Here is a 17,961-nt window from a genome sequence, read left to right on the forward strand (position 1 = left end):
TTCCCCAAGAGACAAAGAGTAATTTTCTTGGTTCCTGTATTCCATGGTTTGAGGTTCTTACCTTCTCTCTTCCCAAAACATGCACTCTGAACAGGTGGCCTGTGAATTAGAACATCACAGGCAAGCTTTAGGGTAAATCAACATTTCAAATGTCCAGTAAGTCATCCACGAACAAAGTAGGTGAAGTGTTGTATCAACAATTTTTAACTGCCTCCCAAACAGTTTCTAATTTTAATTTTATTTTTTTTTCTCTCCAGTTCTGCCTGCTGCTTTGAGAAACACCCCTATGTTTCTAGTCTGAACCTCTATCTGTGAGATCCTTGGGGGTTTTTAATTACTTGCTTTTACCCCATATCTTAAATTTTCTATTTGTTTCAAAGAAACCAGGATTGTTTCTAGATTTTGTAATCCCAAAACAGTGTATATAGTGGGTATTTGCTGCACCAGTTTGAGTTTTCTTCATACTTCTGTAGAGGAGGATGAAAGACTTTTGAAGAGGTTAAAATCAATTTCATCCCCTCACTTCTGAGTCCAAATCCGTGGTGCTGGTGTTAGTGTGCATTGAGGAGCTGCCATGAAGCTGTTGCAAGCTGATTTCTCCTAGAGAAGATTTATTACAATGTAAATAATATATCATAGGCAGTATTTAAAGGTTGGGGGGTTTTTTGTTTGTTTGTGTTTTGTTTGGTATTTTTAACAAGTGATTTTGTGGTTGGTCTGTGTAGAGGGTTATTGTTAACTACCAGCAGTTCCCTACAGGATTGACTTTGGGGACACGTGCTAAGCACAACCTCATTGCTACCTTGTGGGAGTAAGGTGATTCTGCTTTCAAACTTCATCCACAATCAGTCCTGGATAACAATTATTTCTGGTTAAGAAGTAATTTTTTTTTCTCTTTTTACATTGTATTGAACTGTTATTTCTAAATGCTAGAATATATGTTCAAGCCATCACTTTTGGCTATATACTTTGTTCTTCTACTTTATTCATATCTCACACAGGCAAAAGGAGCTAATTTTTGTACAGAAATCATTGTACAGAAAAACTGGCCATTTAAGTGTTACATAGCACAACAGGTTGCATGGGAATTTTTCAGGTTCCTGAAAATATTATTTAGTTAATATAATATGAGGATACAAATACTTGCTTTGCCAATTTGTTACTAGAAATTTTTTAATAAATTACAATAAAATAATAAATAATTTTATGTATCTCACACTGTTGAAGAGTTGAGGCAAATAGCCTTCAATTAATTACAAACATTGAATGAAAATATCGTAGGGTGGGGGATCTGTATGAGAAAAAAGTAAAGAAAGATGCTAGAGAAATGTAAATTATGTTTCATAGTTTCACTTGCTCTGCTACAAGTGAAATTCACTGATCAGAAATCACAGGTAAATAGTCCTTTGTTCCTTTGAGTGAAAATCTCTTGTTTGGAAAGTTAATATCAGACAATTCTTTGTGAAAATTGCTAATTTGTATTCCTTCTGGATACTTGTATAGCTGCATAGGATGCTCAGGAAATTGCCAATTTTTAGAGAGGTCTTTGTAACAATGACAGTAAGACACAGGTAAAATCTAAAACTGTGTACACAGGGAAGTGAATCCAGGACTAAATTTTTACTTCATCCTCTGACACCATTTGAGTGTTTTTGTGTTCAGCTTAGAACCTCTGACCTTGGAGCAGGCTGCTCTCTGTGATGGAGGTGGGATACTGGTGCTAATAACCAGATTTATTTTTTTTTAAATGCATGCTGCCATATATATTTTTAATTAACTGTGCTTCAAATGTGTTTTCAAATTAACTGTGGTTTTTTCAGGTTTTTTGCTACATTTTTTCTTTTTGGAAAATAGTATTTTAATGGAAGATCATATTCTTTTCCCTCTGAGCAGTAGAGGTTTTTTTTAAGTGCAAGCTGAATTGGTTAAACTTTGAAAATAGGTCAGTGGCTAGTATAGTTTGTTTAAAGACCAAAGGATTCATTATTATTATCATTTATCAGGACTCATTAGATGTTGTGGTTATGAGGTCTCACTCTTAAAACAAACTTGAGAGTTTCAAGCAATAATGTGCTATTCCACAGTTTAAAATGTTGCATATTCATAACATAAAACAACATTTGATTAAAACAAGTTGTATTAGTTCGTAGGGGCTAGAATTCTTGGACATTTTAATACAATCCAGTTTTGATTATTTTAAGGGGACAAGTGCATCCAGGGGTTTTTGTGAATAATTATTATTTGGCTATTTTTCAGTGTGTTAGAATCATCACCTGCCATTTAGCATGTTGATGATGCAAATTTTAGTAGAACTAAACCCGATGAGAAGTTTTCATTTAAATAAGGGAAACTGTACAAATAGCAATCAGTTTGAATGAAGCCCATGACTGAAAACCACATGTAGCTTTCTTGTTTTTACCATGAAAGCTCTTTAGCACCTGTGTGCATTTACATGGCGTATCCATCCTGCTTTGCACAGTATGTAGCTGGCAGCACTGCTGGGTTTTTGTGTTTTCCTTTTGTTATGTTATACCAGGTAGGAACCACTGGTTTGACTGATTGAAAGAAAAGAACAGGAGTCAAGAATTAGAGGTGCTGGTACAAAAATTGTTCTCCTCAGTGTTACATTTTTAAGGATTGGAAATTCATCCAGCATGCATGGTGGTCTGGTGGGGTGCCTGCAGAGCAACAGAGGCAGGCTGTGGGAATGGTCACGTTCCTCTCTGCCCCTTCAGATGAGCAGCACTGGGACAGCCTTGTGTAAGGTGACAATAAAGGTGCTCCAGTGACTTGTTCATTTTATCTGTACAAGCTGAGCCATTTGCAGTTGGCTATTTGAGATTAGCCTTTCACTGGGTATGAAATACAGCCATGTACCTACAGCTTCTAATTAGTTTTCAGTGCATGTTGCTTGTTAGAAAAAAAACCCTTTGCCTTTCTTGAAATGACAGTTTAGATTTCATTAGAGAACAATGCTTGCAAACTGCTTCTGTCAGTAATGTTCAGTTCCTTCAAAGCAACTTTTCTAATTAATGAAATCAATTGCTAGTTTGCGTTCTCTCTGGGTGCTTGTGTAGCTGCATAAGACACTCAGGAAATTGCTGTTTTTTAGGAAGGCTTTTGTGGCAGTGACAGTGAGACGTGCACAGCCTGGAACTCTTTCCACGTTTCTGAGACTTCAGTCTAGGAGAGAATTTTTCCTTCATTCTCAGATTCGTTCTTTTTGCGTTTTACAGACTGCAGAGGCTCTGCTCTGGCAGCAGGCAGCCCTTGGTGCTGAGGTGGGCACTAGAGTCAGTCCCTGTAGCTGTGCTGGAGCACTGCTGATCTTGCAGGAGCTGGCTGAAGGGACAGGTGGTCCCAATATAATGCTGGTGCACAGAGACTACTGCTTTTTATGTAATTCTGAGACTGTGATTCAACTAACTGTCTTGTGCCTAGCAGAGAAGTCACAAATAAATTCTTACTGTCCACCTGCGACACTTGAGTGCTGGGAACAGATTGAGACTCGGGCTACAGTGAGCAGATTTTTAGTTGTTTGTGTTTTGGGTGTTTTGTCACTTTTGTTAATATTTAGTAGCTTCCTTAAAAAGCCTCTTTGTAGGGAATAATACCTTATTTGGTTTTGTGCATACTCAAAAAATACAACTACATTAGTCCTTGCAAAGTTTATTTTTTTCCTTCATGTTCTTAAAGTATTTGAAAACATTGAAGTCTTTTTATGGCTTTTTATTTTATGGGCAGTCAGACTACCACAGGACAGCCAAAACTTGTATTGTTTTGGCTCTGCAGAAATCTTCTTGACATATTAAGACTGTCATCAGAATGTGTAAACACCATTTCCAGCTTTTTACATTGGTCACTAAAGCATCCTAAAGTGCAGCTCAGGAATCTAGTCCTGCAAGACAAACCCCTCAATCATGTGACTGAATGATGGTCAGGGGCTTCTGTTAAAATGCTTTAATAACTTTGCACTTCACAGCAGTAACTCGATTCCCTTGTATTTGAGTCACAGTGCTTGATCATCTCTATCAAGCACTATCATCTCTAATTCACTGACATGAGAGTGCATTCACTTTAAACAGCATCTACCTCCAAGTTAAGACAGGGTAATTGCTTAAACAAAAGTGTATTTGTTCAGAAATTATAATGCAACTTCAGCAGTTACCTTACCAGACCCTGTTCATTGTGCCTATTGATGGCTTTCTACATTCTACAACCTCTCACACTGTGAAGAAGAATCTGCAAAGTTCCTGAAAATTTTGTGGAATATACTGCTTTATAGTAAAGGAAAGATATGATAATGTAAAAAAAGACTCTGATTTCTCACATTAATTTTATATTTTTAAAGGAAATAACTAGGAGAGTGGGAAATTGTCTCCTCACAGTTTTCTTAAATGCTGAGCTTCACAGGTTTTTGTCTAGTTTTAATGTTATTGTTTGGGGTTATTTAGTTTGGCTTTGTTTTTCAGTTCTTTCATCACCTGGAAGGAGGAAGTCCTTCAGAGAATTCTAAGTCTGTTCAAGGAAAAACTAATTATCTGATTGCCCACCTTACTGTCTTGGCAGGGCTGGGCTGGTGCCTTGTCATAGGTGCACAGCTGAAAATGATGAATGAAATAACAAATAGATCACTTTATCTAAATAAGTTATGGAAAGGGCTTATGATATAGCTATGGTTCTTGCAGGCTTTGAGAAAGATAATGTCCTGTAAAAGACCTCAAATAACTGTATTGATTCTGTTACATATTTTTCACATTTGATATGAATTTCATTTTGTCTTTACAAAGCCTAAAATTTTAAAGCTTGTAGTGCATACTGCATCGACATAGTAAAACTGTAAATATTAAATAGCGTTTTAAAATACTAATATATTCATATAAATACTGTATTTACCAGTAAAATGCTTTTTCAAAACAAGGGTGCGTTTTGATGTGCGTTTCAGTAGTAACAGTAGCACGTGAGGCACTTGATCTTCTCTCTGAGCCTACCCCTGTGTGCTTCATCCATTACAGTAGTTTTTTGGGTTCAGTAGTATTCTAAAGGGAGAAAATAGACCTGCCTTTAAAAAAAAAGAACAAGTTTTTCACATATTTTCTTTGTATTGGACCAATTCCTCACTCCTGTTCATTGTGCTGAAAAGATAGCAGAGATGTGAGCTATAGCAGCAATAAGTAGCATGTTGTAGGATCTGCTAAATGTTGATTGTTTGAAAAAAGCCTTACTGTACTTGAAAATGCATCATTTTATCCTGTGAAAGAGAATTAGAAAATGAGTACAGAAAAATATTTAGAACATGTACAACAAAAACTATTATATGTGAGTAAAATGCCTTTTCCCAAGCATATTTGTTTTAACTTTTATGCTGGTCTCCACCATGATAAAATACTCTCATGGTTAGGAAAATTAGAAATTAAATTCCCTTGTATAAAAAATATGAATAAGAGTTGGTTATTCTATTTTGGTGATGATGTTTTCTATTCATGTACACTCAATTGAACCCATCGTTCAGCATTTTTAGTGGGTTTTTGGAGGAGAAGAGCAGAGTAGGAGGGTTAAATATTTGGAAGGATCATGTTACTGTCCTTAAATTATCAACAGAATTTAGACATAAAATTGCAGAAGAGGGAGACAAAAGAAAAGTGTGATTGATGCAAACAAAAATAGTCCATGAAAAAATGTCAGAAAATTATATTCATTTTACCTAAGTTGTTCTCATAAAAGGTGAAAAGAGAATAAATTTCTTAGCTTTTAAGTTCTTTGCAGTTCTATGGAAAATGTAAAACCTCACTTCAGAGAGATCCCTGAAATCTCATGAAATCTCATTCTTTATCTGATGAAAAGTGTATTTTGGAACATCTGACTTTAAAAGAGTTTCATGAGAGAGGAACCACTGTGCTGGGGTCACATTTTCACTTTAATCTGAACTTTCTTTTAACCTAAGATTTGACATTAAATAGATTTAAAATTGAAAGCCTCTTTTGAGAGGAAATATTTAAATCTGATTAAATTCAATCTACTGAAATAGGATACATCTAGAGTGATGGAAGCCTCCCATCCCTTTTTGTTTGAGGAAACAAAATCCAAAAAAAATACCAACCAGACATCAACAACAAATAACCAACACACTAACCCCTGCCTCCCAACAAACAAACACAAACCACAAAACTCAAGAACCCCAGATTTGTCAGGTTTTTGGTTTGAGCCAGTGTTTCAGTTTAAATTGTAGCACTTTCTGGGAACTTTGAGGAACCATGAAAAAATGGCTCTGTGTAAAAGTTCTTTCAAGGAGGCCTACTAAGAATTAATTAAGGGAAAACAAGGTTCCTGAAAATTGCTGATGTGAATTTTTTCATTGAAGCTCCATTGGCTTTTGGTTCTGTGCTATACAGCCACTTGGCCAAGAACCCGTCTCTTATTATTCTGCCAATCACCAATGTGTAAAAATGGGATCAGATCCTCAGGCAAGCTTTGTAGCACTCTGGCCTTTGTGTTTAGCAAAAGAGAGACAAGGAATTCCTAGTTGTTGTTGATGGTGGTGGGTGTCCCTTGTTCTCCATGTGCTGTTAAGCCAGGTTGAGTACTGTATCTTGTTTGAGAGGTGTTGGCTTTGTCAGCTGCCTGCTCTTGTGCAGTGGTCTTCCCCATCATCCACCTTTGTAGATAATTTTGGCATGTGGATTTTGTGTTTTGGTAGAAAATATGTGATAGAGCCCCACATAAATGAAACAAGAAGAAAAATAGCACTTGAAAAATACTCTTTTGAGAAAATGCCAATGTATAAAACTGCCATTGTTAAACAGCACTGAAAAAAAAATATGAATCTTGAAGCCAGCTGGATGTAAAGAAACCTGTAAAATAATTGCAAATGAAGTATCTGAGCAAATATCATTGCAGTAGTTATGAGAGAATATGTATCCATCACTTTTTGGATGGTAATGATGTAGAACAGGCTCTTTTGTTATTGTTGTTCTAAAAGTATGCTTTAAACAGCAGTGAAACTGTATTTTAAATAAGGAACAGAACATTCAGTTTTAACTTCTTCTCTGTGTGATTATCTTTTGACTTCTCTGTTTTTTTTTCTTTAAGATCTTTATGGTTATGGCAAAGTCTTTCATTGGCCAATGGTATAATGGACTGCCGGTTGGATGATATGCAGCCGTCTGAAACATGGTATATACTTCTCCTCTGCCGTGCCCGTGGTGAGTTTGCTTCTGTACATTTATATTAAATGCCTCAGAGAAGGAACTGAAACCTAAGTTCAGAAACAACTGTATAGAACTGAAACCTAAGTTAAGAAACAGCTGTACAGAAACTTTTCTCTTTTTGGGTGAATTTAGAGCTGTGCAAAAATTCTGATACTCAACTTGAAATGTTGTGTTTCCCTTCAGCTTGAAAGCATCTTCACCTTCATTTAGTGTGTCTAGTTCAAATTAGATTCCAAGCAAATTTTCTTTTTGGTCAGACACGTACCACAATGTATTTAGGAATAAGATAACTGTAACTGTGTTACAAATATACTATAAAACACAGGTAAAGGAAATAATTGGAGAAAATATTTGGAAATAATTTGCCAGTTGTGGTTTTTGTGCTGCTTCTCTGTTTTGTACCTACAATTAATCTGATTATAGTATCTCTGAGCACTGTTAAGTATTGTATAATCAGTAATATTGAAAGCAAGGCTCCTCATATTATAACTGAATTATTGCTTCTGTGTCTAGACATACAATAATGAGATCCAAAGCACTCATTGTTCATTTGGCTAAACACATTGACAAACTAAATTTAGGTATCAGAATGTTCCACTGACTACTCTTTAACACACCAGAAATTGCAGCCCAGTCTTCTCTCCAAAAATCAGGTTGAGCAATTGAGGTTTAAATCTTCACTTTCTCGCTCTTCTCCTTTTTGAGGGTTTAGATATGGTTCTTTTGCCAGGGACTGGTTATGAATGATACTGAATTGTCTGGAATAGTTGCTTAGCCACTGTTGAAATTTGCCTGTAAACGTTTGTTACCCTAAATTTGGGTCTAGTGTTTGGGTTAGAAAAAGATATGATATGAAAGGTATCTTTCCTCTTCTGCTCCAGATTCCAGAGTTCTTAGAAGGATGCAGAAGTAGTGAAAAAAGTAAAGAGAATAGAGAGGCAAATATTAATTTGCCTACTGCCATAAGGCATTTAGTCAAGGATGTTCTTAGTACATGCTTAATTGCTGTAATGAACTAAGATAGAAGCAATGCAGTTTCTAGGAGTGCACTTGGTAATAGAAGGATGTGTTTAAATGTCCCATATAAGTGGATAGAGATGTTCACCAGCAAAACTGGCTACTATTATTTTTGGTGAAAATGGGTGTTTTCAAAGAGAAATGGACAGCCATGAAGCACGTTTTCTCATCCTGTGGAGGGCATTTTCTGCCTGCTTCTCTGTTATCAGTGTCAGCTGGCTTTGTATTTCAAATTTTTCACCTCCCAGGTAGTAACCATACAACTCTGAAACCAGGGAGCCAGACAAACAGCAAAAAGAGCACCACCTTGCTTGTTTCCACCTGCAACTTTTGAGGGCACAAACCTGATATTGTTTGATGGGTTATCCAGCACCTGTTGGTTCTGCAAAGCATTGACCTGGGTATTTATTGACTTGTGCATTGCTCTCTAACTAAGCTTTGTATTTTCCAAATTAGCAGATTTGCTTCAAAGACTTGAACTTTTCTCTTTTTTCCTTATCAACAATGTGCCATACTTTTCTGAGCCTGTTTATACATCCTGAGTGTGTACTGATTCATCATGAAATCAGGGCTTTGTGACAAGTCTCATGGAAGGTCCAACTTCTTTAAACAGAGAAAACTGTCTATCCCATATGTGTAAATGCTGTAGAATTATGTCTCCTTTTGTAGATGTCTTCTCCACTACATTTTATTGTCATTTTACTGCATTTATTCCCTATGTCCACCAGCAGGAGAACAAAATCCATTCTAATCCACAGTGTTTCCCTTGAGAGCAGACTTAAAAAAAAAAAAAAAAGATTTGATGACATCTTCAATTATTTAAGAAATGTTATTATTCCTTGTTCTGACAACTTAAAAAACACTGCTTTGGCATTCTTGTTAGAAGTGTTCCTCTTTGCAGTCAAAATCTTCAAGTCAAGAGAATGTACCTTGTGTAATGGCATCCTCATACTCCTCTCACTTCTCTATCCACTCAAGGCTCACACAGGCTCTCCAATGACCAGCAAGTTACTCCACTGCTTCTTTCTAACCAGAAGAAAGCTAAGGTGGGCATCAGGAAGTAAACTGAATGCCATCACACAGGATGTGAAACCTAGAGGATTTTTTAGCTTTACCACAGTGGCTTGCAGAATGATATCTAGAGGATAAGTAAGCTTTTCTCATCAAATTCAAACCCTAATATTCAAGCAGTAGTATATATTTAAAATCTGTAAAATAATAATGATAACAATGTTTCTAGTTTGTTCCCAAATCCCTATTAGACAGACCAGGGAAACCTATTACAGGTGTCCTATTACTGTTAAGTGAGGCTTTTAGAGGGCACAGTGGGATTTGAGAACTTGTGGGAAAATGAATCTCTTATAAGAAAGAAGAACTTTAAATACAAAATTGTATATCATTCTGCAGTTGAGCGCCTTCTGATTTTCATTCTGCTTTCGACCAACTGATACCAACTTTAGTAGGGGTTTTTCGTTGCTGGAAAGCACTGAGGTTTAAAAAAATCCTAATGAACCAAACCCCCCCCAAAAAAAACCCAAAGCCAAACAACAATAAAAAAATGTAAATATTAATCTTCTGCTAGATATTGAGAAAATTCATATGGTATTTTAATTTTGAAAATATTTTATTAAGGTATTCAACATACAAAGTCAGCACAGGGTGAAAAAGAAGCCATAGAGAACAGGAGCCAGGTGCTATTTGGGAGATGTTTATGTTAATTGAAAAGAGAATGTATAAAACATTAAAGGTCAGGACATCTAAAAACAATTTTTGTTTCTGGCCATATGTTAAGTTATAAGAATAACAAAGGAATTTTTAATATAGAATTGCCTTCATTTACTTGGAAGACTGAATAATTATAGAAAGCTCAATTAAAAAAAAAAACAACAAACATAGCAGGTATTCCTAATATTTACCAGCTGTATTTTCTATAGATAGACACTTGAAGAAACAATAGCAGCTGCTGCTAAGTAAGATTACCATTCTATTACCTAACTTAAAAAAAGGGCAATGAGAAGAAAACATGGAAAAATCTAGCTCTGTATCTCAGTTTCTCAACCCAAAACAGTCTGTCAAAAATAACGTACTGAAACCTCCTGTACCATCAATGAACAATGGAAGCTTGTGTTTTGTCTGTTTCTGCTTCTGAACTCTTGATTCAGCTTCTCGGTGCTGGAGGCTCCTCAGAGTTTGCAAATGGTGTTGTAACTGAAGTGATCCATTTTAACTGTGAAGCATCATTAAGAAGTATTAAAACCAGTTTTTATTATTTCCATTGCTTTCTACCTATAGTGGCAATATTCATGGTTCTCTAGACTGCCATTGATTTTGCTTAGAGCATTGCTCCATCAGAGTTCACACTGAGGATTCAGTGAACCTGGGTCCATCTCTGCCACCTGCCAGTCTGGCTGTCCAAACGCATCATGGGCTTTGTTTGGATGACAGAGTAAATGGCATGGCAGGTACACTGAAAAAATAAAAATGAAGCATGTATTATTTATTAAAGTAATCCTTATCCTACTGAGATATATCCTGAACTGAGGTAATAGAAACAAAGAAATAATCTAACATTTGTCTTGAAAACATCTGGTTTGGGTGAATTTAAACTCATGTTGCTTCAGTACATTCAAAGTAAGAGCTCCCCTTCGCCCTTGTTTCCCTACACCTTTATGTACTTAATTTCCAAGCTGTTGTTGTGATACTGAAGGACTGCACTGTGTCAAGAGTCTTGAATAAATTATGTCAGAGAAGCTTTGAAGGCTACTGAGAAACTGGCCTCAAGGTTAGGTGTTGGTTAAGAAAGGCCTGATAACTGAAGAGGCATTGCTGCTGATGTGCTTTGTTCTAATGATTTTCTATTAGTAGGGAGTCTTGATTAATGATTCTCTATCAGCATGTCCTGATAAACATGCTAGTCAATGAATCAGTGTGTCATTCTATTTTCTCTTGAAGAACATCCTTCTAATGTGAGTGTGACAGGAATTGGTTTTAAATGAACTGCTGCTAGCAATTTCTTTATCTGAATGGAGAAAATGTTTTCACTTTCTGAAGTTTTGAATTCCTGCATAATTTTCTTCTGAATTCATTAATTATTTGTACCAAGTAACTACTTCTGTGAGATTTTTGCATTTAAAAAACATACTAAGCTTTTAAAACTGCTTGGAATCAGAAGAGGTTCTGTGGTAATCTTACTGTTGTGTTTAAATTCTATTCTCTTTTAACTGCAGCAGGCTCTTAAAGAAGAAGCTGGGTCTAAAGCTCGAGCAAGCTTGCTTGAAAATATATTCAATGTATGAATATTTAATTTTTAGCTTTTCTACTGTGCTCCTGAAAAAAAGCAACAGCAGCCATTTTCTGCAGAAAACTAAGAGCTTGCCCATTTTGTTAAGATGAAAAAAAAAAACCCCATAAGCGAACACTAGTAAACTGATTTTTTTAAAAAAAATTAGAATATTAATCTAGTTTTTTGTGAGTTTTCTTCTCATTAAAAATAATACAAGAATATAATGAGTGCTTAAGAGACCTGTTTGATTTGGTTTGGTTTTGGTTTGTGTTTTTGTTTTAAAAAGTCTTGCTATGAAGATAAAGTTTCCAATGGGTAACCAAGATTACAGAACTTGCAGAGCTATCCAGCACGTTATCAGTGTGACAGGGGAGTGAGGATCCTGGAAAGATGGAAGTGTTTAACTGGTGTGTGAACGAGCAGAGCTGTATTGGTGGTGAGCTGCCTGTGATGCACAAGCAGCCTCAGGGTTAAACCTTGTGGAACTGAATGAAATTGGTGCAGCTAACCCAGTCAGATACCATTTGGAAGGGAGAAGTGGCTTATTTTGGACAATCAGTAGCTGAGTTCACTGGTTTGTGGTCTCACACTGGCACACTCACAGCACTGAAATACGTGCCCAGGTGACCTGGCCAACATCACTTTTGTCCAAGTCTGGAGGCCAGGAGATGCCAGCAGCTGCATCCTCAACACTTCTCTTGGGTTCTTCTTGGTGGTAACAGATGATTTCTAGGGATTCACCAAAGAATTTTGCTTACTTCAGCCTAAGTGCCAGGCAGATCTGCTGCCAGATGTTCTTTCCTGTTTCTGAGGCTGGCTGGGCTGGCAGGAGGGGATGCATGGCATTTTGTGTCCCCTCTCCTGCCTGCATGCACTCCTGACTTGCTCAGCAACGAGGTTTGCAGTGTAATGAATTACACAGTTTTAATTCTGGATACCTAGCTTGAGAAGATATGCTAAATTCATACAAGAAGAGTTGAGAATCTAAATCTAAAGTTGAGGATCTAATTACTTAGGATTAGTCACCCAAAAATATGTCTAGAAAGTGGAACTTTGTATCTTCTAAAGATAAACTAAATATTCACATCTCCTATATGCTGGAGATTGACTGTTGGAATCAGGCGGTGCTTCCAATATCTCTGAGAAACTTGAGTTTGATAATTCCCAAGTTTGTCACAGAATAGATTCAGTACGGACTTCTGGGAAAAAAAAAAAAAAAAAAAAAAAAAGAAGTATGCTGCTCAAAGAACTTTTGAAAAAAAAAATTACTCAAAAGTAATTTTTTTAATTTTTCTTTCACATATAGCAGGTAGAGTTCCTTTCTGAAGGTTTATTATTTTATAGCTTTGTGTTATATAAATTTAGATGCTGGAAATAGGTTTTTATATTGGTATAATTCTGAAATAAATAATATGATAATGAGATATTTAAAAACTCTTGTCCAGGACCATTGCCCACCTGGATGAGGGCAGATGTGGCTTCTGACCTTGCCAGGGTTCCTGTCCATCCCTTCCACACCTGGTCCCTGCTGATGCTGAGGGTTATTCTGTGACATGAACCCACCTTGGCACCCAGGGTAGGAGGTTTTTGTTGGCTTAAACCTCAAGAGTACAAACATCTTCCCAGCTTGGGACACTGCCACCAACTATGTCAGCACTCCCCCTCATTTGCTGTCATTTGTTGCCTCTTGTGCAATCAGCAGGTCAACGATGTAGGTTTTGAAAAATATAGGCTGCTGAAATTTGCGTTTATAATGAGGTAAGAATTAATTTTTCATTTTATTTTAATTATTGTCAATATATCAATGATGTTGTAGAGTTTACCTAATAGCAAGGAATAGATGTAAGTATGTGTACCCAAATTAGGCATAATATCTTAAGACTTATGTGAAAAGTGCCTTTGCAAAGCACAATGTGGAAAGCAGGTAAGAATCACTGCAGTTCTTGAATTCTAACTGATCAAATGCATATGATGTGTATATCTCCTCTAACTGATTATTCCTGTAGCCAGCAATAGCAAAAACAGTGCAAGAAGGAAACTGGTAAGAAGATAGAGCTTCTGATAAGCAATTTATATTTCTCAGCTCAGGGAAACAAAATCTAGGCATTCAAAAACTAATTAGGTGCTTGAGAAGGGGAGGAATAAGATTCATAAGTTTAATTCATGTTGTAACAACAGGCATCCACCGTTCAATTTTGCATTCATTCCTTTGAGATGAGGTTTGTATTAAACCTGAGCAAATTTATTCAGAAATTTATGTAAGGCTCGGAGGTTTTTTTTTCTTTTTTCTTTTATTGTTGTCAAATAATTTTCACCATCTAGATATTGGCAATTTTTTAGCTTGGATAGAAATATCTAAATTAGATCAAAACTATATCAGTGCAGATTTTCAAAAGCATATCAGTTGTACTTCCTGATAGAATTACTAATGGTTTTCGATAATCACCTTTTCGGACTCACTGGTTTCGGGTAAATCCCTTTCAATATCCTTTTTTACTAGAAAATTAAAGTTGGAGTAAACCAGTTGAAATCCTGAAAACTTTAAGGAGTATATTTTGTGGTGTTGCTTTGGACAAAAGCATTTAGGTATACTTCTCTGCTTTTTGCAAAACTATTAATACTTTCTCCTATTAGCTTTCCTCTTATTTTATTTCCCTTTGTATTATACAGCTTTCTTGAGCTTTACATAAACATGTCTTCTAACTGTACTTTATGTGAATTGAGTGCATTTTACAGCAGTTTTTAGCTACTAATTTGGGCTATACATTTCTGTGTATAAGCTTTCTCTTGGGAAAGTTTAATTTTTCTGCTACATCATTTGCTTAAATGAGGCAGTAAATAGATTTAGTATTAAAAGTCATTCTTTTCCATGCTAATATGGAAACAATTTAGATGCTTCAGAATACTGATTTTGAATTCTTGGTAGCAATGTCTTGATGAGACATGATATTCATTATTCTAAGAAGTAACACATGCTGTTATAGCTTAATTTCATTTCCTGTATGTATTTCTTGGTGTGCTGTGTATATATAGATATAAATGTGCACATACATAAGAAGAGAAAATAATAATTCAAATTCAAAACCAAGTTGTTTTGGTGAGGGAAAAAAAGGAGAAAAGCAAATTTGGAAAATAACCTTTCATTTTAAATTATGTTAGTTGGTTTTTTTTTAATTGCTCAATTTATCTGAAATCTGAAGCCATTACTGTGTGCCTCTTATTTCTCAGTTCTTTATAATAAAGGAAGGATTCACCTGGTGTTTCTAAGTTGTCCATGGGGAGAGGCAGGCAGCAGCAGAAGGCAATTCTCGTCTTACATCTATCTTAGATACTTATCATAGAAGGGGATATATTACCCTCCAGGTAATTGTCTGTGCATGCAATATTGTTATTTCCTATTTTAAAATGCAAGACCAAGATAAGCCTGAGGAACTCAATGCTTGCTATAGTTCATTTTATTTTGTTGGAGCTGCAGTAATTGCATCTCTGCAGCAACCACACTTGTTCAAACGGATTGTACATTTTAGGTACACAAGAGGTGTCTCAAAATGATAGGAACTCAATGGTTTGACATTCACACAAATTACACACTTTCCATTTTGCATGCCACCTGATGCATTTTTTATATATAAACAGAATGTTAACTTTATTAAAACGAGGAGTTTGTTTAAATAAATAAAAAATTTTCATGAGAAGCAAGACTTGTTGAACCATTTTCTACTTGTGTTGGAAAATGTTTACTCATATGTAATAGACAGTCTTCATTTCCTTTGCTCAGTGAAATGGATGTTTTGGTGCTCTGTTAAATAGTCTCTGTTTCAGCAGAGCAATGTGGGCATTTTAGTGGTGCGGAAATTATTTCCCATTGGAGAATATCTATTGCTCTATTTGGGAATTAAACTTACAGCCCGAGTCCCACCTTCAGCCAAGTGAAGTTAATGGCCTGACTCCATTATACAAGACTTTCTTGTGTAGTTCTAATTAATCAATGCCTTACTTAAAGATGAAACATTTTGAGTGAGAGATAACACAATGGTTTGGTTTAACTATTTGTACTAAGAAAACAAACTGTGTCAATTTGGGTTATCAACCAGATTTCAGCTTATATCTGGTGTTATAACCTTTTTATAAGAATTTAAATTATTCAGTCTCTCATTCTGTTAATTCTTCCTCTAAGCTGTTCTGTTGCTTGGTTCTGGTGAGCAGCTGCTGTGTCCCCTCCTCCAGGTGGCTTTGCTTCGAATGCTTGGAAAACATTATTCTGCTTACAAATAAGTAACACCACAAGTATATTTAAAATGTCTCATGGTCCACCTTATCCTGACTGAAAGATTGTTGTGTTTTTGTCTTTGCAACATCAAAAAAGAAGAAATAATCTTTTTATTTTAGAGAAATAATTTTATTTCTTTATGTGCTGCCCAGAAATAATTTTATTTCTTTTATTTCTTCACATAGCTATGAAAGAGTGGCTGAAGGCTTTTGAGAAGAAAGGATTTGTGGGTGTTATTGTACTTAAGGGAAAGGAAGTGAAGGACCTGCCTCAAAGTGATAAATCCTGTGAGAATTGAGGCATCAAACTTTCCAACAACAGCCTGAAGCAACACATTAGCATCTACAGCAGGTGACGGCAATGATTCTGAAAAGCTCAGATTAAACGAATTCAGGTGTTGGTGTTAGAAAATCTGGTCTCTGAAGAATAGTTCTCGTTACTATGGAAAGTTGTTCTTGCCAAAAGAGATTTGAAGGTAATTTAAGTGCAAGTCAGCTTTATGTTGACTCCAAGCAAGGCCATAAAATAATCGTGTGTAAGATTTAGTTCTGAATGTGAGTCAGCTGTGGAGCAGGAATACTCACTGAATTTCTTTTGTTTGGCAAATGCACATACTTGAGCTGATTCAAGCACAATTTCACCATATTTGTTAAAGTCCTAATACGGATTTTTTGTAACCAGAAGAACTAGATCCAGGGGAGACATGATTCACAATGGGTGACTTAATTTCTGTGTTTAGGATGGACAGGGGGCTGCACATGGGGTGATGTGGTCCAGTGCTCCCAGGCTTTTGTAGGTGACACAGGTGGAAGAAGGAGGGTGCATGTAACTGTAGGGCTAACCATGGGGGGGCTGTGTGCATCCTCTTGTATTACATAAATGTCTGTGATCCTGAGCAGTTTATAAGATAACAGCTAATTCAGGGTCATTGTTACTTCAGAGTGTAAATAATGCTGTCATATTACCATCATCTCAGTGAGTATTATGAGACTGCTAACATTGACTTCTCCCTCCATTTGGTTCGAGAAAGCCATAAACCTTGCTTGTAAACTGTTTTATGCGGCTGCTTTTATATCACATTTCTGTGAACCATATAATTGTTTACAGAGGTTTTTGATTATGTTTGACTTTCATTTTTACTCCTAGTGTTTTATGCATTTTGGACTAAATTCATGAATATACAGAGTGTGATTACTGACAAGCTCCTAACTGTTTGAAGGACTGAAATAAACTTCTTTTACTTTTCCTCTCCTTTTTCTCTCCCTTTACTTAAATTTGTCCTGTAGGAGAAGAAAGTTAAAGCAAGATACCAGTGTTCATGTGCAAATTTATCATCTGGTTATTCTGCTGCAAAGAATGCTTTAGTTTGAATGTGTTGATACAAAACACTTTAAAAGCTGCCTGCACTTGGTCTGGACTAAATTATTGGAAGGAATTATCACTTCTCAAACTTGATGAACTATAGAGCTATAATATTTTTTTTCCAAATTCTCTAATTTACACTTAAGCTTTCATTTTCCTGATGTGATAGGTGAAAACTGAACTAAAAGAAATGTTTCTGTGATTGACCATTCCAGCCAGGCACAGCATTGGATCTCTAGACTTGAGAAAAGCTCATTCCATACTGCAACTGAATGTCCTCCCCATTTCCCTCCTCCCCTCTGTCTGAGCCCCAGGCAGCACAGAGATCACTATCTCCCAGCAACATTTTGCCCATCTCTACCCATTCTTAGGAACTGTGAAGTTTTTGGAAACTGAGGTTCTTGTAAGTTTCCCATGTCCATGTTAATTTTTTGCGGTGTTCCAAAATATTGTTAAATTCTGTGAATGCTTTTTTCACCACAGTAAATCCACACTGCTTTTCCATTAAATTAACTGTAAAATTATTCTGTTTTTCCCAGAGGGGGTTGTTGTGTTACAACAGTCAAAAACCAATGAACCATCACTTTTACCCCCACCCTTTTAGTATTGGTGGGGATTGCAGTGTAATGAACCCATTATCCATGATTAATGAATACAGTGTGAATCTTTGTGTGCCACCCAGATTGTGTCAGGAATTGTTTGAAGCATAAGAAGTAAGAGCTTCAGAGTCCCTCTGTTTTGGTAAAGGAATGTTGCTTCCAAATACGTGGGCATCTCTCTGTTGGCTGTAACCCACTTCATTTCAGAGATTATACTCCCCT

The 17,961-nt window shown here is 36.2% G+C and overlaps 1 protein-coding gene across 3 annotated transcripts in view; it reads left to right on the forward strand.

The window, feature by feature from the left end:
- Nucleotides 1-17,961, forward strand: part of CHRM3 (cholinergic receptor muscarinic 3) — a 262,324-nt gene that overhangs the window by 72,374 nt on the left and 171,989 nt on the right. For all 3 annotated transcript variants that reach the window (XM_054280128.1, XM_054280131.1, XM_054280129.1), the window contains exon 2: nucleotides 7,090-7,202. In XM_054280128.1, the coding sequence (XP_054136103.1) occupies nucleotides 7,171-7,202 (32 nt within the window). In that variant the 5' untranslated portion in view covers nucleotides 7,090-7,170. The remainder of the gene's footprint in view (nucleotides 1-7,089; nucleotides 7,203-17,961) is intronic.

This window comes from Melozone crissalis, unplaced genomic scaffold (assembly GCF_028551555.1).
Source record: "Melozone crissalis strain CALT ecotype California unplaced genomic scaffold, PUWL_Pcris_2 ptg000027l_1, whole genome shotgun sequence".
Classification (NCBI taxonomy): Eukaryota; Metazoa; Chordata; class Aves; order Passeriformes; family Passerellidae; genus Melozone; species Melozone crissalis.